Source organism: Apis mellifera, linkage group LG2, assembly GCF_003254395.2.
Source record: "Apis mellifera strain DH4 linkage group LG2, Amel_HAv3.1, whole genome shotgun sequence".
Lineage (NCBI taxonomy): Eukaryota > Metazoa > Arthropoda > Insecta > Hymenoptera > Apidae > Apis > Apis mellifera.
This window is the reverse complement of record NC_037639.1, coordinates 14738965-14761186: the sequence shown is the minus strand read 5'-3', so window position 1 is coordinate 14761186 and position 22222 is coordinate 14738965. Positions and strand designations below refer to the sequence as shown.

The 22222-nt window shown below is 35.8% G+C and overlaps 5 protein-coding genes across 22 annotated transcripts in view; 4 read left to right on the top strand and 1 right to left on the bottom strand.

The window, feature by feature from the left end:
* The window catches only part of LOC726231 (GRB2-associated-binding protein 2), a 62361-nt gene extending 51793 nt beyond the window's left edge, over positions 1 to 10568 (top strand). For 3 of the 14 annotated variants that reach the window (XM_026438991.1, XM_026438988.1, XM_026438989.1), the window contains exons 2-7: positions 4438 to 4963; positions 5578 to 5724; positions 5848 to 5973; positions 6603 to 6663; positions 6734 to 8049; positions 8156 to 10568. In XM_026438991.1, the coding sequence (XP_026294776.1) occupies positions 4610 to 4963; positions 5578 to 5724; positions 5848 to 5973; positions 6603 to 6663; positions 6734 to 8049; positions 8156 to 8575 (2424 nt within the window). In that variant the 5' untranslated portion in view covers positions 4438 to 4609 and the 3' untranslated portion in view covers positions 8576 to 10568. Of the gene's footprint in view, positions 1 to 2164; positions 4964 to 5577; positions 5725 to 5847; positions 5974 to 6602; positions 6664 to 6733; positions 8050 to 8155 lie in introns of those variants that run through there. The other 11 variants (XM_026438995.1, XM_026438993.1, XM_026438992.1 and 8 more) reach the window with 7 other exon arrangements.
* On the bottom strand, positions 10314 to 12941 carry LOC552747 (glucosidase 2 subunit beta). The gene is made up of 2 exons (XM_625122.5): positions 11922 to 12941; positions 10314 to 11839 (listed from the first exon to the last, which is right to left on the bottom strand). Exons 1-2 carry the CDS (start codon positions 12817 to 12819, stop codon positions 11157 to 11159), a joined length of 1581 nt encoding a protein of 526 aa, XP_625125.2. The 5' UTR covers positions 12820 to 12941; the 3' UTR covers positions 10314 to 11156.
* On the top strand, positions 12847 to 17314 carry LOC408678 (OTU domain-containing protein 7B). Of its 5 annotated transcripts, none has more exons than XM_397517.7 (8): positions 12847 to 13050; positions 14378 to 14621; positions 14704 to 15119; positions 15197 to 15568; positions 15657 to 15970; positions 16042 to 16200; positions 16277 to 16349; positions 16409 to 17314. In XM_397517.7, the coding sequence occupies exons 2-8, from the start codon at positions 14399 to 14401 to the stop codon at positions 16508 to 16510; spliced, it is 1659 nt and encodes a 552-aa protein (XP_397517.2). In that variant the 5' UTR covers positions 12847 to 13050; positions 14378 to 14398; the 3' UTR covers positions 16511 to 17314. The 5 variants fall into 5 exon arrangements, with proteins under 5 accessions (XP_397517.2, XP_006568900.1, XP_006568901.1 ...); XM_006568837.3 differs by lacking the exon at positions 12847 to 13050 and adding an exon at positions 13433 to 14057; XM_006568838.3 differs by lacking the exon at positions 12847 to 13050 and adding an exon at positions 13433 to 14057 and having other exon boundaries at positions 14359 to 14621.
* A 1981-nt stretch (positions 17315 to 19295) lies between these two features.
* Jtb (jumping translocation breakpoint protein) lies at positions 19296 to 22206 on the top strand. The gene is made up of 3 exons (NM_001206467.1): positions 19296 to 19717; positions 19835 to 20068; positions 20175 to 22206. The coding sequence occupies exons 1-3, from the start codon at positions 19662 to 19664 to the stop codon at positions 20335 to 20337; spliced, it is 453 nt and encodes a 150-aa protein (NP_001193396.1). The 5' UTR covers positions 19296 to 19661; the 3' UTR covers positions 20338 to 22206.
* On the top strand, positions 19296 to 22206 carry Gstcd (glutathione S-transferase, C-terminal domain containing). The gene is made up of 3 exons (NM_001206466.1): positions 19296 to 19717; positions 19835 to 20068; positions 20175 to 22206. Exon 3 carries the CDS (start codon positions 20407 to 20409, stop codon positions 22099 to 22101), a length of 1695 nt encoding a protein of 564 aa, NP_001193395.1. The 5' UTR covers positions 19296 to 19717; positions 19835 to 20068; positions 20175 to 20406; the 3' UTR covers positions 22102 to 22206.
* Positions 22207 to 22222: the final 16 nt, after the last annotated feature.

Sequence of the window (22222 nt, the reverse complement as noted above, 5' to 3'; positions counted from 1 at the left end):
ACGGTGTGTACTCGGGCACCGCTCGCCTCGTCCAGTCGCGATTTAAATATTTATAAGAGCGCGGAACGCGGATTCGCTTTACGGGTCGTTCGTACGGAACGATACGTTCGCTTCAATTCTTCGCCGCGATTCTTTTTTGGAATCAAAAAAAAAAAAGAAAGAAAAAGAAAAGAAAACGTTGTACGACTTCGACCGAGTGGAATTATACATTCGTTACGCGTAAAAAGAAAACTTGGAAAAGAGAATGTTATTATCGATCATCGCGAATAGGAGATTGAAATATTTCGCGAAAGGCTGGATCCGATCGTTCGAAGAGATGTAATAGACGAATTGAAAATGTGAAAGGTGTAGGGTGCGAAGAAATAGGCCAGTGTTAGTTATCTCGTTAACGAATACGTGATGTAGAGAAAGGGAGATAGAAACTCGTGGCTGTTCCGCGAATTGTCGAAAAAAACTGTTTTCCTTCTGCGCGTTGAAAGTGACTTTTGTGTGTACGTTTCGCTGGGCTTCTCGCGTCTAGCGAAAAACGAGACGACCGCCGCTCGGGCAACAGGCTGAAATATAAAACTGGTTGTACGATTTTTCGTCGTCGCGTATCTCACGTTACCCGTTGCGTCGATCGATTCTTTCCATTCTTTTCGTTTCGACTCGCTTTCCCGTGACGGATGCCTATTCGATCAGAGATCACGCCCGAAAAAAAATATTCGATAACGAATTTTTTTTTCCATCGTAATCGTTATTTTCGAACGAAAATAAATCATTTCTTTTGATCGCGATCGATTTATCGTATACGTTTACGATAAACGGAAGTTTTTACGATAAATTACATTATTATCGATACATGTACAGTATCGCGCGTGAAATCGATCGTTAACGTCCGTACTTACTTTTAATGCCCTTCTTCTCTCGTCCGATAGGCGAAACGATATATATTTACGAAATAATTGTTCTCGATACATATATTCGTTTTAATCGAGCATTAAATGTCGTTTTCTTTCCATAATAAATGGAGGGGCTCGACATTGAAGAAATCGATGCCTCTCTGCGAGAGAATCTGAGATGAATTCTTTTCGAAGAAAAGAAATTAAGGAAAATTATTCTTCTCGCGATTCCAATCGAGGTTGAAAAGAAAAACTTGGATTCATTTTCTTCTTGCGGTCTTTGGTAATTGATCTTTGCCTGTATCAAAGATTTCTGCGGTGAAGAAAATTAAATTTCAAGTTCGACCAGGAGAGAAAGAAGCTCGCTTCGATCGTTGAAGTGGGAAAACGGAAGAGAAGAGATGGAAAAGAAAAAGGAAAAAGGACAAAGAGTCCGGCGCGCAATTAGCCGGTCGGTGTGACGAAACCGCTCCACGGCTCGGCCTCGTGAGAACTAGGCGAGCCTTAAATCGTATTCCGCGCGCGTGTCACTACACGCCGGGCGAGTTCTCTTTCGCTCGAAACGAGTTCTTGAGGACGCGCTCGCGGCGTGACGGAGGTCGCGAGAAGAAAGGGAAGAAAACCACCGCGCAACCGGTAATCGCTCGACGGATAAGTGCCGGTTGCTCCTCCTTTCGACCCGCTTGTCCTCTCGAATCACGCATCCTCGTGATTACAGTTTTCGATTCCCTCTCTTTCTCTCTCTCTCTCTCTCTCTCTCCATTCTCCGCGCACGTTTTTTCCATTTCGAACAAGCATTATGTCGCATTATCTTTGCGCATATTTCCTTAATAAAACACGCGGATTGTTAATCGCTGGGATACCGATATCCATAGCTCGTAAGATAAATCGTTATTTTCTCTCGTATAACGACAATTTTCCAAGAAGAGAACAAAAAGGAAGGTGGTTTCGTAACGAATGCACAAGTGCGCGATCGAGAGGTCGGGTTTATCTATCGAATTCTCGACGCGATTCTAAAATTCGTAGAGCGTAGAAACAAACGCAGGTGAAACCAACCAACGTCCACGTTCCCGATTCGTCGCGGTATGATGCATTTTCACGCGAGCCGCGGATCATTTTCGCCCCCCCCCCTTCCTCTTCTTCGCCTCGTTTACTCTCTTTCCGCGTATTTTTTTGTCCCCTCCTCCTCGCTCTCCCTTCTCCTCCCTTCTCGCATCGCTCAACAATGGCACGGAAACGCGAGCGTGTCGCGTCGTGTCGCGTCGCGTCGCGTCGTGTCGTGTCGTGTCGTGTCGTGTCGTGTCGTGCCACATTCCCAACATCCTGTTAACGAGATTCGAGAGCGCGCCTCGCGAAAATTTACGGATCTTCCTTAACAATAAAATACAAGGACTGTCGCACACCGTCGCATCGTCGCGCGTTTCTTGTATACAAACAAAATTCCTGTTGTAGTTGATTCACCCCGATGGAAAGCGAACGCGTGATTTGTATTGGCTAATGAAACGCAATTGGGTGGAGAGGAGAAAGAGAGAGAGAAAAAACTCGATTCCATCCGATTTTATATTTCCCCTTTTTTACATTCTCTTTCGAATTTTTCAAAATTCCGAATTTTCTGTGGTGGGGAAGCGAGAATGATGGGACGATAAGATATTGGATGGAAGAAGGCAGAGACCGTGGACCGCAAAGATCGATCCCCGCGCGAGAGATGTGGAGCGGCGATACGAGCCGAGAGCCGATCTAATCTCGCGGCTGGCCGCCGTTATCGCCAGTCTCGCGTCAACGTTCGACGGTGTACAACGCGTTCATTCCTCGTTCGTGTTCTCTAATTCGACGATCGAAATCGCGAGAAACACGCACGGTGGCGACGTTTCCACGGTGCTAGATAAATAAAATACGCGGATCGATAATCACCGTGGAGACGAGCGGTAAACGACTTGTTCGTCGCTCCCTCTTCCGAGCCTCGAAATTATTCGCGTTCGATAAATTCGAACTTGTTCGTTTTATTGAATTCTCCCGTTGTGCGGCCAGTTTCTTTCTTCTTTTTTCTTGTTTCAGTTTGCAGGATAATAGTGTTGATCGTTAAGGAAGGAAAAAGGTAGTAGCCTCGATCGATCGATACCAATTAGGGAAATACGAAAAGTGGACTGCGTTGATTCATCGACGCGAAAGAAGGTAACTGTGTTACCGATCGATTCGATGTTCTTCCAATCCCACGCTTACACGTCCCGATTATTATTAAATTTTTTCGTTCGAGAAAAAGAGTTTTTAAAGTTTCTCCAATCCGGCTCGCGTTTTATTAAACGCGATTGCGCAACGCCGTCCGAGTTTTCTTTCGCCACGGTGTGCCCCGACGTCACTTTCTCTTCTCTCGTGGAAAATTATTACGTTCCGCAATTTCCGCCGGACCCGGCGGCGCGCCAACCAACGCGCGTATCCGGTTGGAATGCAAACGGACGGATCGTGCAGGTGGTAGAGGTGTGACCGAGCGCTGCGAAACACCGCCGATTTTGCAATAACAAACGATCGAACGTGTTGCTGCCGTTCGAAACGTAATTCCAGGCTCGAAAATCCCGCCAACCTTCTTCTATTCGCTTCTTCTAAACCCGTGTTCCAAGATATTTCGATTTTACAAAATTATTTATTGGAAACGAATTGTGCAGGCTAAATATATAACTTCTCTTTTTCAAGGTCTTTGAAAAGTATAGATAATTCTTTAGTTCGATGGGAAATTATCATTCGCGTAAACAAATGTGGGATTAATTTTAAATATTCTCTTATCGATGATTCGCTCGCAATCGCAATATAAAAGTTGTCAGAAACGAAACGTTCTAATCCACACTTTTTCCTTCGCTTTTTTTTTTTTCACACATAATCATCGCGCAATCATTCCTAATATATCACGTCGAACAGCGTTAAACTTTCGTTCGAATCTCGTCGATTAAATCGAACGAAAGGAAAACTCTCTCGCGCAGGAGTTCTTTTTTGCGGCGATAGAAGCGCCTCTCGATTCGCGATTCGAGGATAAGCGTTGGGTAAACACCGTGGGCGTCCCGACGTGGGCACCACGTCTTTGGCCTGGATTTTGCCTAGGAAACTTACCTCGATCGATGATTCTAATCCAATAACGGGCAAAGAAGAAAAAAAGACGCAGCCATTTCCAAAGGTTGCGTCATTCGTAGCAGGGCCTCGCTACGACACGATAGATACACTTTTCGAACAGCACGCGAAAGAATAGCGTGGATAATTTCGGTCGAAAATGGTGCAGAGGATAGAGAAGGTCGCGTGGGAAAACACGGGTCCACGAGGTGAACCGAGGGAAAAGGAGGACGAGACGAGAGACGGTCGTGAAATCTTGAGAAAAGTGATACGCGAAAACTAGGTAGTGGTAGTTGGCTCGTTAAACGCAATTAGGAAGGAGGGCGCGATTGTTCTGCCATCTGTGGTCGAAGGATACGCGCATTCTCATTGGCCGAAACGAGAAGTGTCGTATCCTCGAATCGTTTTCGTCAAAGGATCATTATCCACGATATATACATACATATATACACACAAACAGATAGTTCGCCTCTCTTGTTTTCTTCTCGAGATCTCGAAGGAAGGAAGGAAATATAGGAAGGAATATTCCGTGGAAATATTGCAGAGACTTTTTCCAACTTTTCTCGAGGATCCGATGTGAAGAAATTGTTAGGAGTTAAGGAAGGAGAGAATCGTGGAGAGGAAGAGAGAAGATGGTGGTGTCCCGGCGGGAGGGTAGCATATCGTCCAACATACGGGCGATAATCGAGCAGCTGAACCTGAATCCGGTGGAGAGGAGGCGGTTGATCGACCGGACGAAGCAGGACGGCGCGCGATGCGTGGTGGGGTACCACCAGGGCGTGCAGCCCGCGGCGAAGATCAGCATCGGCGTGTACGGGTGCAAGGAGAAGGTCGGTTACGAGATACCGGGCGGCGGCCCGATCAGGCGCGCGGTGTGCAGGCTCGGGCCGGATCGGTCGAGGCCCAGGCAGGAAGCGGGCCAGCGAAAGATCTTAGCCCCGATTAAGAAGGAAGGCGCGGCCCGCGAGGATGCGGCGATCGAGGAGGTAATCGATCTCGAAGGAAGAAACTTAGCCTCGATTCGGACGTGTCGCGTCGCGTCGCGTCGTTTCTTCTTCTCTTTATGCTTTCGCGGATCCGTTCAGCTGGAAGCTCGTCTTTCTTTTCTTTTCTTTCTATTCGACTAATCTACTCATACGAGTTGTATCCTTAAAGGATATACTTTTTCTCTGCGTGTTCGATTATTTCGAGTTCTCGATAGGAAGCGTTCTGTTCTTGTTATATAATGGAAAATAGTGATTAAGAAGAGGATTAAAAATTTAATCTCTTCACCTCTGTGTTCAATTTGTGGCTTCTTGTGATAGTCCCGGAATCGGATATTAATTGAAAGTTACTTCGAGTAATTAATTATTCGTAATTTATTATAGTTGATTCGTTTCATACATGTCTCGATCATTAATTATTAAATTTTGACAAGCGAAACGATAGAGGAATCTCTACTTTATTATTTGTTTTTCCCACCGAATTACGCGATCTTATCTTACTCTTACCTTCTCGTGTACGAATTGGACGAGCTTCGAGATTGGAAATGTACGGATCGGCGAACACGCCGTTAAAAATCCGAATTGCTCGCGGTAATGAATCCGATCAAATCTGCAAGGAGAAGGCGGAGGATAATGGGTTCGGATCGATAAGATCGATGAGGAAAATCGAGGATCGACCGAGACCGAGGCCGGAGAGCGGGCGGACGGCGACGATCCCTCAGGCGAACCGAGAGCGATCGGTTCGAGCTGAAGATACGATCGAGGTAATCGATCAAGCCACCCCCCCCTTCCCTCCTCCCTTCCATTTCATTTTCAGCCTAAACGCTTGTCACCGATTACACGAATTATGTTGTATGTTGGACACGTTGCGTTCGTACGATGCGTAGGATAAAGGGACGGCGAGATGTTCGAGGATCGAGGATCGGCAACGCTCGAAGCCGGAGACGAGGCAGAGGATCCCGCCGTTGATCAAAGACGCGATCCCACGAATCGAGGAGGAGGAGGTTATCGAGGTAATCGAGATGATAATCGCGCCTTCCCTCCAACGTGTAAACGAGATTTCTTTTCTTTATTTTTTTTTTTCCTCTCTCCCCCCCTTTCCTCGATATCGATCGAAGTATCGATCGCTTTCGATCATCGTGTGTCAAAGTGTGCCACCGGTAACGTTAGACTCGGTTAAGAAAGAGAAATTCGAGTGATAATAATCCCGCCTTTCGTTCTACCCGTTGAACTTGTTCGCCGTCCAAACGATTCGACGACACGAACGTTGTGACGCGGACACGCGTAAGGCGCATGCGCAAGGAGGAGGAGGAGGAGAACGGTGGCGCGCAGGAGCTTTCCTCGTTCGGTAAAGAAGGAAAGAGAAGAAACGGCGTTTTCGAGACGGCACCTGTAACCGGTTTCCAACGATCACGGTTAAGTGGCTGCACTTGCTCGCCCCGATAGTGGTTAATACCGTTATAACCGGCTGCCAATACACCGAAACTCGACCATCACACGTATATATATATATACACACAGCGGAGCGCAAAGTGTCACGAATAATTCCATTCGTAACCAATTTTTCTCTCTTTCTTCGTTGGCGTCGGACACGAACCTAAAATTTTAACGAGAATAAACTTTAAAACTCCTTCTCTTTCAGGGCTCAAAATCGCCCAAGGACACGGTCGATCGTGTTGTCCCCGTGGCCAAAGAAGATTTGCGTGAGTAAAAAAGAAGAAATAATGATTCAATAACTCGAACGAAATTCTGATTCTTTTATTTATTCAACAGCGGAGTTGGAGAGCGCCAGTTTGAGCCACACGGCGGCCCACCACCGAATATCGGTCCGGCCTAAGAACCGAAGGCCTCCGAGGAGGAGCGGGTCGCAAGTGGCGAGCACGCCCACGTCGACCATCACGACGATTGCCGAGGACTCGTTGGACAGCCTGCAAACGACGACGGGGAACAACAGCAACGCGTCCACGCCGACCGAGCCGAAGAACCCGTCGATCGGCAGGAAATCGTCGAATCGCTTGTCGCGCACGTCCGACATCTTCGAGGAGTTGGAGGCTAAGCTGCCTAGGAAGCCGCCTAGCGTCGCCTCCCTGTCCCCGGACAGCCTGGACGCGGTCGAGGCGAGCAACGACGACGAGCAAACGATGATCGGCAGGAAATCGTCGAGTCGCGCGCCAAAGAATACGGATGTGTTCGAGGAGTTGGAAGCGAAGCTTCCCAGAAGGAGATCGGCATCGAACAGGTCGTCGAAATCGCCCGACAGTTTGGAGACGGCGGCTCCAAACGGTTGGTTCTCCAAGTCGACCGAGGGGTTCGAGAAGTTGATGGAGTACGAGGAGGTGAAACCGGTCACTCGAAGATTGCCGATCTCGAAATCGACCGATCGGGTGTCCAAGTCGTCCGACAGTTTGGAGGCGATCGAGGCGTTGACCAGCGACGAGTCGATCGAGCGTAGAAGGAGCAGCTTCGAGTTGCGCGCACGCAGATCGTCCAAGAAGATGTCCAAATCGTCGGAGAGTTTCGAGATGTTGGAGCAGATCGGTACGGAGAGCGTTGTCGCCGTTCAAGATTGCCTTCAGAAGAGGAGCAGCGTGTCGGACATCAACTTGTCGAGGGGAAGAAGATTGTCGAAGAGCATCTCGAAATCGTCGGAGGATTTCGAGAGGATCGAGATAAGCGAGTCGAAGGAGGAGGGGGGGGATGGGGCGAGGGAGAGTTTGGGCAAGTGTTGCAGGAGGTCGTCGAAACGGGTGTCGTCCGAGAGCTCCGATAATCTCGACTCGGAGGACAGATTGGAGAACAGAAGGATGAGGAGGGCGCCGAAGAGGATACCGAGCACCAGCTACGTGGACATCGTACCGATGGACGATCAGGAGGAGGAGAAGAGAGCCGTGCAGAGGAAACCGTGCAGGCTTCAAAAGTCGTCCGAGAGCTCGGAGTTGGGAAGCACGGATACTTTGGACTCCGAGAGGAGGAACAAATCGTCCGAGAGTACCGAAACTTTGGACAGTTTGGAGAGAGATTTGGATCAGGATAGGAAACAGGAAGATCTTGCCGACACCGTTGTTGTTGCGGACAGACGCGAGAAGAGCGTAAGATTTCTCGACAAGATCAATTTTCCATCTAATTTTTCTTTCTTTCTTTCATCTCGAAACGCGTTCGAGAAACGTTTGAGTGAAACTTGTTTCCATTTTTCAGGATCCTTGGACCAATAAATCCTTAACGATGTCGCATTCGGATCAAATGGCGGACAATACCGAAGACTCGAAACCGTTGATCTCGCCGGATAAATTCTACTGGCGCCAATCGTCGGAATCGAAGGAGAACATCGACATTCATCAACTGCTAGCCATCACTATAGTTACCAGAATGGCCGACAACGGCAACAATCAACGAAGCTCTGTGATTTATCCTAAGAAAAAACAACAGATCACCACGTCGCAGCCTACCTCGCCGGTCGCTAAACAAGAGGACAACAAGATGATTTTTGACAATCTCCTCGTTAGCAAGAACGACGAGGATTTACAAAATATGTTGAACGGCAATATATCCGAAGTGTCCACGGATACGAAGAGTTTCAAGGAGAAGTTGATCATGTTCGAGAAACTCGGAAAATAAACATTGCATACGCATTCATGCGTATCAACAGACATGCGTCGTTTCGTTCATTTTGGAAGGCGAGTAGAAAAAGAATCGATGCGGTTAAAAAAATGAGAAAAAAAATCAGAATTATATAAAGCAAAAGAAACCCCCTTTTTCTGTAAACTTTTTTATATCTGGATTTTATTTGTAGACTGAATAAGCTGTGGAAATAATGAAATAACGAACGAAGATGTGTTCGACTGGTTAAGACTACACATAAGATGGACAATAATATAAAAATTATTTACCTTAAATTTTTATAACGTTTTTCATAAAACATGTCTTCGTTTCAAAACTCGTTGTAAACTTGAACAAAAGTAAAAGGGAAAGAAGCAGAAGTGGAAAATGATGGAAATGATCGATATGTAAAAAGAAAAAGAAAAAAGAAAAAGAAAAAAAAAAAATTTAAGTTCGCCTGTGGCGAGAAAGTTGTAAGGTTTAACGTGTTTAAACGTAACTAGCTGTAATTATTTGCGATTCGTGTGTTATTTAACTTCTTCCGTTGCAATCGTATTTTGTTTTTTCTTCTTTTCTTAACAAACTTCACATACACGATAAGATAGCCGATCATACAAAAAAATGCAGTATTAGGTGGTGCGCGATATCGCAAAGCAATATAGTCGCGCGTCGTGCTTACAAATTCTTCTCGTGTTAGGAGTTAGTGTTTCTTGTTGTACAGTAGTTTAGAGACGCCAATAAATGTCGTGTTTCGTTCCACTGTGTAAATACAAAGAAGAAAACCCCGTTACAGAATTAGACACGATCGCGAATGAAAGAATACGAATTTAAAGAATATAAAAAAAAAAAAAGAGAATAGATAAAAATAGCGTCGACACGTATTTACAAAGTGTTTAATGGCCAGGCGAGCCATAAAACAAACACAGGGTATGTTGTTAGACAAACATAGTTGGAAATTATTCATATCTAGAGACGTTATGGTAATCTTTTTTTTTGGAAAATGCTGTCTTTCCATACTGATGTAACAATTTTTAAAAGTAATTCGTTTGAAAAATCGAAAATGTTTCTAGTGTTTATTTATTTATTTTTTTTTTTTTTTCGTATTTTCAGTACACGATAAACGGATTTTAATTTTTGATTATTTATCATTTGAAATGATCAAAAATTTCACGTTGAGATGAAAAAAAAAAAATCATGACTTTTTGCCGTGTACGTTTAAAAAAAAAAAAAATAATGGTTCATCGTAGGGTGAAGAAAAGACGTTAAAGCGTATCGTCTCTATCACGTAACACCGCGTGAAAGACAAGATACTTCTTTCCAGTCTTTTAAGTGCCTTAACGAAAAAGTAAGTATTAGGGAATCGACTGGTTGCAAAACATTGTTGGATAAATCAGAAACTCACTTTCCTCTCTCTCTCTCTCTCTTGATCACATCTCTTTTTTAGTTTTCTAGCCGATCATAAACGTCTCAAATCCCAAAAAATATGCATAGATTGTTAGATTAATAAAAATATAAATAGAGAATTGAATTAATAATGTAAGAATTCTCTAAAAAACGAATAAGAATTCGCATAATTAAAAGAAATATATAAATAAATAAATACGTAAATATAAATATATATACGTACGTGTATATATTTATATTTGTATATATATATCTATATACACATATATATATATATTGTGTATATATATATATATATACATATAATACAAAAAGATCACCCGTTTTAATGTAAATAAAGCTGCCATCGTAATTACAGTTCGACAACAAAATTTTTTTTCTCTTTATTAAACCTGCATTCCAATGCGCCAATCACGGACGTATCCTTAAAAAATTACAAAATACCTCGACACACTAAATATATTATCTACTTTACACGTGGCAATTTATGAATTTTCTTTCGACATTCCTGCATGTATGAGCGTGTATGTATATATAGGTGAGTCTACAATGAATTTTTCAGTTCATTTTTTTTTTTCTTTTTTTTTTTTTTTTCTAAGAATTTGTAGACGAAAAGAATTGGTCGCTCGATCGCGTGGTGACCTAACGACGAGTGAAACAATTCAGGTCATTTTATTCTGATCCGATTTCATAAAAATTCATCTCGTACAAAAAGAGGAATGTATAACAGTGACACAATATTGGCAATGACCATGTAACAACAATTTCTTATTCACTTATCACGAATATTAAAATGTCTCTCTCTACTATTTAAGCAAACCGAGCTCGTCGATAACTCACGATCGCGTTATCGGCTACGAATTCCGTTTGTTTAGTATACAAGTACAACGACGAGAAAATTCTAATGCAAGGACGAATAATCAATCACAGATTCGACGTTTCATGACATTATTATTATTATTACGTAATGCGCAAGAGATAATTATGAGTTTCATTTGTTTACGACAGTGAAAAAATGATGTGTAAACACGCGATTGTTATAACGTTTCACGTTAAAATTTAACGTTCGTAAAACGAATCAGATGAATCGATGTGATATATTATTTATCCTTGCTATTTTTTTTTTATATATCTTATATTTCATATAATCGCGTATTTAGTTAATTAAATTTCCCGCGTTTATGAGATATGAAATTTATAATTCGTCGTGTGCATTAGCGGGTTCCAGGCTGAGATTGCACACAGCTGGCGTGGAAAATTCCATAGCGTATTCGCATCGACTAGGTTCTGTCACTGAGACTAGTTTATTTTCTTTACCACAGCTTAAATTGACCATCGTAGAACGCGCAGGACCATTCCAACAGCTAAGTCCTCGATCATACTTCATCTTGAAATACTTTTGACCTTCCGGTCCGCTCCAATCGTTCCAGTGACCTAAGGTAACGTCATTGCCACCAGATTCCGATCTCTGCGTCGCTTTTACAAACATACACAAAGTATAGATATATTCCACATTTCTAAACTCGAAACATTCACCATCCAAAGGAGCGAATTCATGCTCCACACCAAAGTCACGATTTAATTTTTCTTCGTACTTTCTGATTTCCAATAATAAGTCATTTACAGATCTTTCTGCTGCTTGGAAATTTTCACGAGCAACTGTTGCTTCATCAATTAGAGCTTGCGTTTCTTCATCATATTGCACTTGAGGTTCTTCGGTTTTCTTCTGTTCTTCATCCGTTACTTCTTCTGCCTCTGTACCATCATTTTCAACTTTCTCTTGCTCAGATCTATCTTCTATTGGTTCGTGAATATTTTCTCCTCCTTCTTCTTCTTCCTCTCCTTCTTCTTCCTTTTGCTCTGCTGGCTTAAACATACCTGAAATGAAATATTAATACAATATATATTTTAAACTGAAAATAAAATGAATTTATAAATAATATACCTAATAATAATTTACCTTGTTCCAACATTAAAAATGGTTTGATATTTGCCCATGCTGTATCCATGAATTCTTGAAGATTGATTTCTTTCTGGTTATTTAAAAAAAACATTGCCTCCTCTTCACTTACAACTCCATTCCGATCTTTATCAAATGTCACTCTAGTTTGAAGTTCTGCAACTGTTATAGTACCACTATTATCAGAGTCTAATAATTTAAAATAATCCTCAGCATCTGATTCGTGTAATTCTTCTTCCTCTTCCCCTTCTTCCTGAGCTGGTTGCTCAGATTCAATTGTCTTATATTTTTCTAAAGCAGCACTTTCTCGTTCTTCTGCTTGAGTTTTCAATAATTCTTTCTCTTTCTTCACACGTTCTGCTTCTTCATAATCAGCACGTAATTTGACTAATTGTGCCTGATAATCTGTTTTCAATTGTTTACCCTTGGCAATCATTTCCATTCTTATCTTATTTCCTTCCCTGATTAATTCTTCTGCCTTTTGTTGTTCCAACCTAGCTTCTTTTCCAAGTTCATTACAATTATTTGGACATTCTTTACTCGAGTTATATTCATCACTGGCATCGCAACAATCGCAAACACCATCATTTACCCAGGTGGATGGTATATAGCGTGGCTTATGACCGGAATTTTCACAATAAAATGAACCGTTGGTGCAGGCAGATGTACCAGGTTCATCACTACCATCGGCACAATCACAATAGTTATCGTTTACACGTGAAAATGGTATTAATAGGCTTCCATCAAGGCACTGGAAGTCACGATCTGATGAATAAAGTGAACTTTTCGCGATAGGTATGCCACGAATTTGTAACACCTTGGAACCGGCGACGTGGCCCAATGGAATCAACAGATTAACTGATAGAAAAAATATCAGGTATATTCCACAACTATTCATTGTTATTTCTTTCAATTTCTTCTCTACTGTGCGAGTCTGTTATTACCCGCGATAAATTAAAAAACTTTTCCAACAAAATTGACCAATTTTTTTGAGATTTAAAACAGATACAAGTACAGAATACGCACACTTGTGCTCGCCTACTACATCGGCATGGTCGCGTCTCACGTTTTAAGCGAGGTAGACGAACTACACATCGAGAAATGATAACCTGTGGCGCTACGTTTGCACGTAAGTTAGTAAATCAACTTAAGGCGGTTTATTCAGTTTATTTCGTTGTTCTATAAGTTTTCAAATAAAACACAATCAATAAAAAAACCTATTATAAATATTCCAATAAAAACACAATCAATGAAAAATTTTCCATACATTGTTAAGAATGTATGCATGATTGCTTTGTAAGTATGAAAGTCAACATAACCCATTTCAACTATCAGAAAAATAAAAACATTTATTTTTATAATATATGATATTCATAATGAATTAAAATATATAACATATTTCTTAATATAAAGAAATTAAAGAATAATTTTATATCGATCGAATTAAAAGAAAATGATAAAGATCAATGATTGATAAAATAAAATTCAAATAATGTTTTCTATTCGATTATTCTATCAACGTGATATATTTAAATGTACATAGGTAGGTGGTACATATGATGCGCAATGCATATTTTCAAGGTTAAATACATTTCTAACTGCATAATGTTATAAGATAAATGGTAGTGCGTAGATGATTTTTTTACATTTCAAAATTAATTGCATTATCGCGATCGGACAAACCTGTTCACTGATGGGTGGGAACATTACTGCGTAAATAACAACAGTGTACCACTCATAAGCTTGACATGTGACTGGTTTAAAATTTCACAGTGACTTCCGTGCGCAACAATAATAATTCGCTTCTCACTCTTTTACCAGATAGTTTCGAGGTTTCGTGCTTTAGGTTATGTTGTGCATATCACCATCAGTGCAAACAAATTCTTAATCGTTTTTATACATTGTGGATGGCCCTCTTAAGACAGGTTTTAGTATAAATACCGTGATACGAAATATGAAAAACTATACGAAGGGTTTATATATTGTAAAACAATTAGAATACTATTTAATGATACTATACTGTACTGCTTCACTTCACTAATTCGATATATAGGCCAAGGTTTGCACTTTTTAAATAATCATATCCGACATAGATACATATACACACAAACTCTGAATATATGTATTCATCGTCATGTACGTGTATTTATTTTTGATATTTCGTAATTCTAAAGATTAAAAAATGCTTTTTTATCATTTGCAAATTTTCCTTTTATTTATATTTATAATTGAATTCATTATGCATTCAATGATTATTTTTTTATTAAATTATTAATGTCACCTTGTTCTATTTTTGTATATTAATATATAGATATATATACTGTGTTTAATTTTTGTATTTTTTTGTAATTTTTATTTATAGATTACATAATAATTAATATATAATTTTTATATTATATTTCTACCAATGTTGTAATTGTAATATCATAAATTTTAGATGAACTACTACTTTGTAGGTGCAATAATAAAACAGTGTAATGAACGTAGGATTATCCACATATGATGGTTTGGAGAAAGAGACAAATTCTAATAATGCATTGGAAAGTGAAGGAGGAACTACAAAAAAATTGGCTAGAGGTATATCTCGAGCAACTGAAAATGCAGCTATTGTCTCTTATGCTCGTTCACAGTTAGCTACTATAGGATCTTTAGATACTCCAGAATTCACATTCTCATTACCTGATCTAACTCTATATCCAGGTAATTTATTCATGCTCTATTCAATATAATAATTATTTTCTTTATTATACTTTATTAATTGGATATAATATATTATATTTAGATTCATTTCGTCAATTCTTGGAAAAAGATTTAATAGAAGGTGGATGTTTAACTTCTTTAGAAGCTGCTGGTCGTTTAAATTGGTGGTGTGGGGGTAAAAATGAAACTAACAGAGTTTTATGGCCTTTGGCAACATCAGGAGATGGCAATTGTCTTCTACATGCAGCTTCTCTTGGCATGTGGGGCTTTCATGATAGACTTCTTACACTAAGAGAAGCATTACATAATACTTTAGCCAAAGGAGAATATAGACATGCTTTATTTAGAAGATGGAAGTGGCGTCAAATAGGCTTAAATGCAGCTTCAGGATTGTCTTATACAGAAACAGAATGGTTAACAGAATGGCAAACTATTGTAGATATGGCTTCTCCTATTTTTAGAAATCAAACTGCTACTTCTTATCAAAGTCTTGAAGAAGTATAATAAAATTTTTTGCATTTTTTTCTTAAATAATAAAATTTTCATCAAATATTTATAATGTTAAAACTTTATAGGTACATGTATTAACTTTGGCTCATGCTTTAAAAAGACCTATAATAGTAATAGCAGAAACTATGTTAAAAGATGCAGAAGGTGTAGCTTTAGCTCCAATTCCATTTGGTGGAGTGTATCTACCATTAGAAGTATCTCCATCACGTTGTCACAGAACGCCATTGCTTTTAGCATATCATTCAGCTCATTTTTCTCCTCTTGTTACTGTGGATGGAGCGAGTGATTTTGGAGATGCTTCTAATGAAGGTGTTAGCATACCTCTTATAGATCCGGATACAGGTCAATTATTGCCAGTTTTATTCGCGGTAGATCCAGGACCTGATTGGGATTGGGAAGAAAGTTTTCAAGATTTATTAACTTGCCAACAAGATACGGTAATTTTTCGTAACAATTAATTCTTAATAATAACATAAATTGTAGATGTAATGCATAAACTGTAATTTCATAATATTGATATTTTAGATGGAAATTTTGTTGCGGCAATATTTAGATTGCGAATATCAAAATTTTACATCGGAAGAAATCGAAAGATTGTCCGATACTGACGGTTCATTATCTAAAACGGCGAAACAATTGCTTGGTGTTGCTAAACAATTTGGATCAATTAGAAAATCTGTTAGTAAAAAATTGTGGTCCATGACAAAGAGACCAAAGAATTTACCAACAACAGCAGGTGGACTTTCTACAGAAGGTTTATTATGTGTAAAGATTAGAAGTAGACGTCATCAGTATGTGGATCAGATGCTTCAGAATTATCTTCAATGTGCACATGCAAGGTATAATAATTTTATACTACATATCATTTATGATTGTAAAATATAATTTTTTTTTTTTCATTATATAATAGGTATTTGCAAGATCATAAAGTTGACGAAACTGGTAGTGAAATGAATTATGGTGCAGGCAAATCCAAATTCTATGCTGTCAGCGATCGAGACAGTCATGCAAGCGTTAGTAAATTGTTACCGACTAATCCAAATAAAGATCGTACGCTTTATCTTTCAAGGTATTTTCTATATAATACAATTTAGAAAAATTATTATTAATTCTATTATAATAAAAATAAAATATTTTTTTTACAGATCTACTTTTTATAATGATCAACCATCATCTTATAAACCAGGGCCAGAGCTATGGAATAGCAACAATAGTTTGGTATGCTTTTAAATATTCATTATCATTATGGAATTTAAATAATTTGAGGTTTTTTTTAGACTATTGTTAAAGAATGTCGGAATGAAGATTGCCAATTTTTCGGTTCAGCGGAAAATGATTACTATTGTTCACAATGTTGGGCAAATAGACGTTATCGTTGAGAAATTAATTTCAACGATATATGACAATAATAACTGTTTAATATTGTTCAAATTAAATGAAGTATAATCAGATTTAATCATAACATCAATCATTTTAAAGTGTTGCTTGAAAGAAATAATTGTCTCACAAAATTTTCTTCTTCCTAGTATATTATTCATTTTATTTCATTTTTTTATTTCAAATTGGATAATATACTAATTCGTATTTTGTAATAATAAATGTATTTTCTTCTTTAAAAGTGCTTGTGCATGGTCTAATATTATCAGTATCGTTCAAATTTTTCAATTATATGTATTTCTTTTCTTTTTATTTATTGATATTCATCTCACTAAAAAGCATATCAAATGTACAGGGTTTATCTCGCTTTGAACATATATGTACAATAAAAAACATCATTTATACATAGCTTATAAGTCTGAATCTTTCTAAACGAAAAAAAATTATATTTTCAAGTAACAATACATCTGTATTTCCATGACAAGCGAATTTCTGATTTTTGCACGTGCCTTCTTGCATAATATAAAAATTATAAACATGATGCTAATACTCGATTTTTAATATTGCGATGAGAAATTGTTTTCTGTCGTAAATATCTGTGCTTCTAATATACTTGTGCTTTGTACAATTTAACTCGCGCATCGCTGGATCACTGATTTTATAAGTGAGATTATTTAAAAAAGCGCGGTTTTGATATTAAACTATACGATATAATATTAAACTATATCAAGTCATTCAATGTATTCAATCTTATTGCCTGTTAGGCAATTTATTATGTTAAAATTGTGTGAAAATAAAACATATTTTTATATTTTGTGTCTTTTTGATTCTTATGACTATGAAATTTTTTAATTTTCTAAATATCATACTACCAGAATGTTTTTTATTTATTGCAATATTATATAATAATTAATAATTGATAAAAATTATATTATTATCATTATATAAATTAATCTATAGAATGATCATGTTAATAGTTTTTCTTTTTTTAAATATTTGTTTCAAATAGATATTAAAGTTTTTTTTAAAAAAGATAAGAAATTTATCATTTGTTCCACGAAGAAATAATTATTTTTATATATAGATTCTTAGTATTCTGATACAGAATCATTAGATTTTCAATTTTTTAAATTTTTTAAATTCCGATCCTTAAGATTAGAATGTTAATTTTTATTATTTTTACAATTTCTAATGCATTAGAAATTGTAATTATTATATTAGTTTAATATAATTTCATTTTTTATTATTTTAATTGTTTGGATTATGTTTTAAATTGCAGTTTCATTTTTTGTTAATATTGTAGAATTTTCAGATTTTTCTACATTAGAGTTTGATAGCTTTCATGACAAATTTTCAATGGCATAGCAACATCAATGGTAATTTTTACTAATATGACTTTGTAATACTTTTTTATAGAAAATATCAAGATGTATTTAATTTGTATATTAAAAAATAATTTCATTAAAAAAAAATAAAATTAGAATTCGCAAAATTACTTATGAATTTATATTTATTTCTTTATATGTTTATCTATTATCTAAAAATTAATAATATAATAACATTACCCCTTAAAATTTTCATCTGAAACATTTCTTTAGAATTAAAATGTTTAAAAATAATTAATTCTTGATATATACGAATTAAAAAAAAAATAAAAAGTATAAAGTAACCATAATATGTTAAATATATTAAATTCCAAAATTATATTATCTTACTAATATAAAATATAAAATATAATATACTAATATAAAAACAAAATTGGATAAAAATTTGTGGAATTCTTGAAAAAATTTCGTGCATCATTTCTTGTCCAATTATATTTTCCCAAAATTTAAATAAAAAATTTTTTTAGTTAAAAATTTAAGTTTTGTATAAGGAGAATATAATTTGATGATTTAACATATCAAATTTTTTCGAATCAGAAATTTTTTTTGCTAAATTTTCGACTTTATATCAGAAAAATATAATTAAATTGACATGCGAAATTTTTGTGAAATTTTATAAACTTATCTTTTGCATATTTATATATCTTTATAATTGTCTATTTTTAGATTTTTAATTCTAGAGATTTTGTAATTTATTTAACTCTAGAGATTATTGTCTTTTGTATATTTATTTCTTTATTCTGATACGTTGATAAGAATGATTGATATGTTTTGTTATTTTGTTATCTTTTTATTTTACTAATGCTAATTATAAAATATAATATGCCACTCTATTCTAAGTTTATTTTCTATATACTTACTTTTTTAAAATATCAGATGCTGCAAAAATATAAAAAATATAAATATATTTAGACATAGAGATGATATATATGAACATAAAATGTATGTATACTACATATTTAACTAATAATGCCATCTCTTTGAAAAGTGTTCAAACATTATATCACTGGTAATAAGATTGTTATAATTTTTAAATAATCGTTTTAAATAATCGTTTTTATAAGAAAATATTAAAACTTTTATTATCAATAAATTATATGTAAAAATATTTCAATGTTTTTTAAAGAGATAATATCAAAGATTTGTAACAAATTTACTATCAAAAGTATGAATTTCACTTTTCAAAGAAATAAGCATAGATAAAAAAACAACTTTTATAAAAACACACTAAGATATTTTTTATTTATCTTAAATTATTAATTTAAAAAAAAATTTTTTTTAAATTAAAAATAAAAATTGAATTTCATATTATTGAAACTACGGTATTTGAATTAACTATTAAGATACATAATTAGTTATTAGATTATATTATGCTTTCTTAAATATATATCTGAATTATATCAGTACAATCTATTTTATATCTTGTCTATGGTTTTAGAAATAAAAAATGAATAATGCTTTAAAGAAAATATATACAACATCTGTCAAAATAACAGACTCAGAAAATTAATACAAATAGAATTATCATGAGATTACTATATAATATTCAATTTACCATCTTATGGAAAAAATGTATATACAATAATCCAATAAACACGTGTTACTTGTATACGTAGTATACTTCATATGTAATAAGAGCAGTGCGATTTTGCAAATAGTTTCAACTGTATTTGTGTAGATTTTATCGTGCTGAAATTTTTATTCACTTTCTACATGAATCACGTAAGCTGACAGAAAAGAAGAAATCCATGAAACAGTATACATCGAAATGATTGAGTTATGTACAAAAAAACGAATGTTAATTGGTATAACATTATTAGGAGGGTTAGTTTTTATCTTATATTTTGTTTATATATTGCAGTTACTAGAAATCGTTAACACGTGTTACTTAATATATATATATATGTTTAGCTTCTTTTATATTTTATTAATTTCTTTTAGATTAACAATATTGGTATTAATTGTTGAAAGTCATTGGACTGATAATTCTAATAAACTTTATTTGGAGAATTTTGAAAATAATACAAGATGTATTTCCGGAGATGAATATGAAATAACATCAGAATGTCATCCATGTTCTGCTTTTGAAATAGCAAGTAAAAGTATCGATGTGTGTATTCATGCCAGATACAAGGAAGTTTTAAAATGTAAAAGTGGAGAAGCTATAACAAGAAGGTAAATAATTATATCAAAATTTTATATTATATTATATTATATAGAATATACAAAGAATAAAAACAATTTTATAATAAAAAATAAATATAATATATATATAATTCAGTTGTGACAGGGTAGCTTGGTTAGAAGAAAGAGCATTTTGGAAGTTTGAAGCATTTATGTTTCTTTTGGCATTAACTTCGTGTATTAGTGTTTATTGGAGAGAAAACGTGCTGAGACAAAGGATAATAAGAAAAGTGGCTAGACAATTAAGAGCTAGCGTATAACTAGCATTTGATAAGTAGCTTTTTTTATTTTTTTTATTCATGTTATGAACTTTGGGATAATTCAAAAAAATGAATGAAGCTTATTTAGAAGTATATTCTTTGGAAGAATTATGTCTAGCCCCTATAGAAACAATAATAACATTGTTTACTGTAAAATATTGTGAATCTAAAATTAGTATTAAGCTTGTACCAAGTGAACAAAAACTTCTTGAACGAGCATACACTATAGATATTTCCACTTTTGTATATGAAATAATAGACTTAAATAAAATTCCATATCCAGCAATTTCATGTGAATTGCCAATTATCATTATAAATAAAGCTAGTTGCATCGCAGGTCTTTGCGCGATATTGCGGCAAATAATTAAGGATGTCGTGGCAGAATGCCCAACACATTATTGTCGAAAATTGTTAGGATTCAAAGATTCTTGTCTAACCGCTTGTTCAGAAGCAAGTGTTTGGACGAAATTTTGCGAGGTAGATTTAATATTAACTGTAAAATTTTTACATACGGATGATGCAATGCAAAATAAATTGCCTTCCAGTATGGCAAGATTTGAACGACATTTGTCGCAACCAGTTAGATTACACAATCTGTATAAGTATATTATGTCTAAAAAATATTCAGATGAAAATATAATTTCGCAAAACGGAACACTAGAACATACATATGCTGAAGGTTCATACATGACCTTGGCAGATATAATTATATTTGTATGTACTCATATTTTATTAACTGTATTTTCGAGTGAAACGGTAATGAAATTACTTCCATTGACTGATAAATGGTACAAAAGAATGCTTAAAAATCAAATTATACCCAATTGTCTTGAATGTTTGCCATTGTTGAAAAATCAAGATATAAATAAATTCAATTATACACTTCCTGATGTAGCAAATGAAAGTCTGCATCAAAGATATAAGCCAAAAAATCGAATTTATACAAAGCAAGAAGATGTGGAGCATTCGTTGCAATTATTCAAAACCTTAAACATACAAACTAAATTCGATTTGGAACCATTTGGCGCGGAATTGGATCTTGATTGGTCTTTGGTTCCATATGATGCTACCCCAGAAGGTGGTTCTTTGCCACCTTCGCGTTTAGAAAAGAAGCATGAGCAATTACAAAATATGTGTAAGCCTGTTATAAAATTGGCAAAGAAAGGAGATATAATTGTAGATTTTTGTTCTGGTAGTGGTCATTTAGGTATCTTGGTTGCACATCTTTTGCCGTATTGTACTATAATATTATTAGAAAATAAAGAGAAATCGTTGAATAGAGCTAAAGAAAGAGTGAATAAATTAAAATTATCAAATATAAAATTTTATCAGTGTAATTTAGACTATTTTAAAGGTCACTTCGACATTGGTATGTCGTTACATGCATGTGGGGTCGCAACTGATTTAGTCATAAAACAATGCATCAAAGAAAAAGCTATCTTCGTATGTTGCCCTTGCTGTTATGGATCATTGCATAATTGTGATCATTTGAAATATCCAAGGAGTAATATTTTCAGGGATGAAATAGATAAGGAAAGTTATATAATTCTTAGTCACGCTGCTGATCAAACTCACGATGAGAAAAATATCAAAACAAATCAGGGATACGAATGTATGACCATTATCGATACCGATAGAAAACTGCAGGCTGAGCAATGTGGTTATAGAGTGTATCTTTCTAAATTCATACCGAACACATGTACACCAAAAAATCATATATTAGTAGGTATTCCTAAAAAAGAAAATGTTGAATCTGTAAGTTAATTGTGTGTTACGATTTATATATTTATGATAATTTTGAATACGATTCGATTTGAAACTATTCTTGTTATTAAAATGAACAATTTTCAATAAAGACACGTTTACTTACCTAAAAAAATAAAGT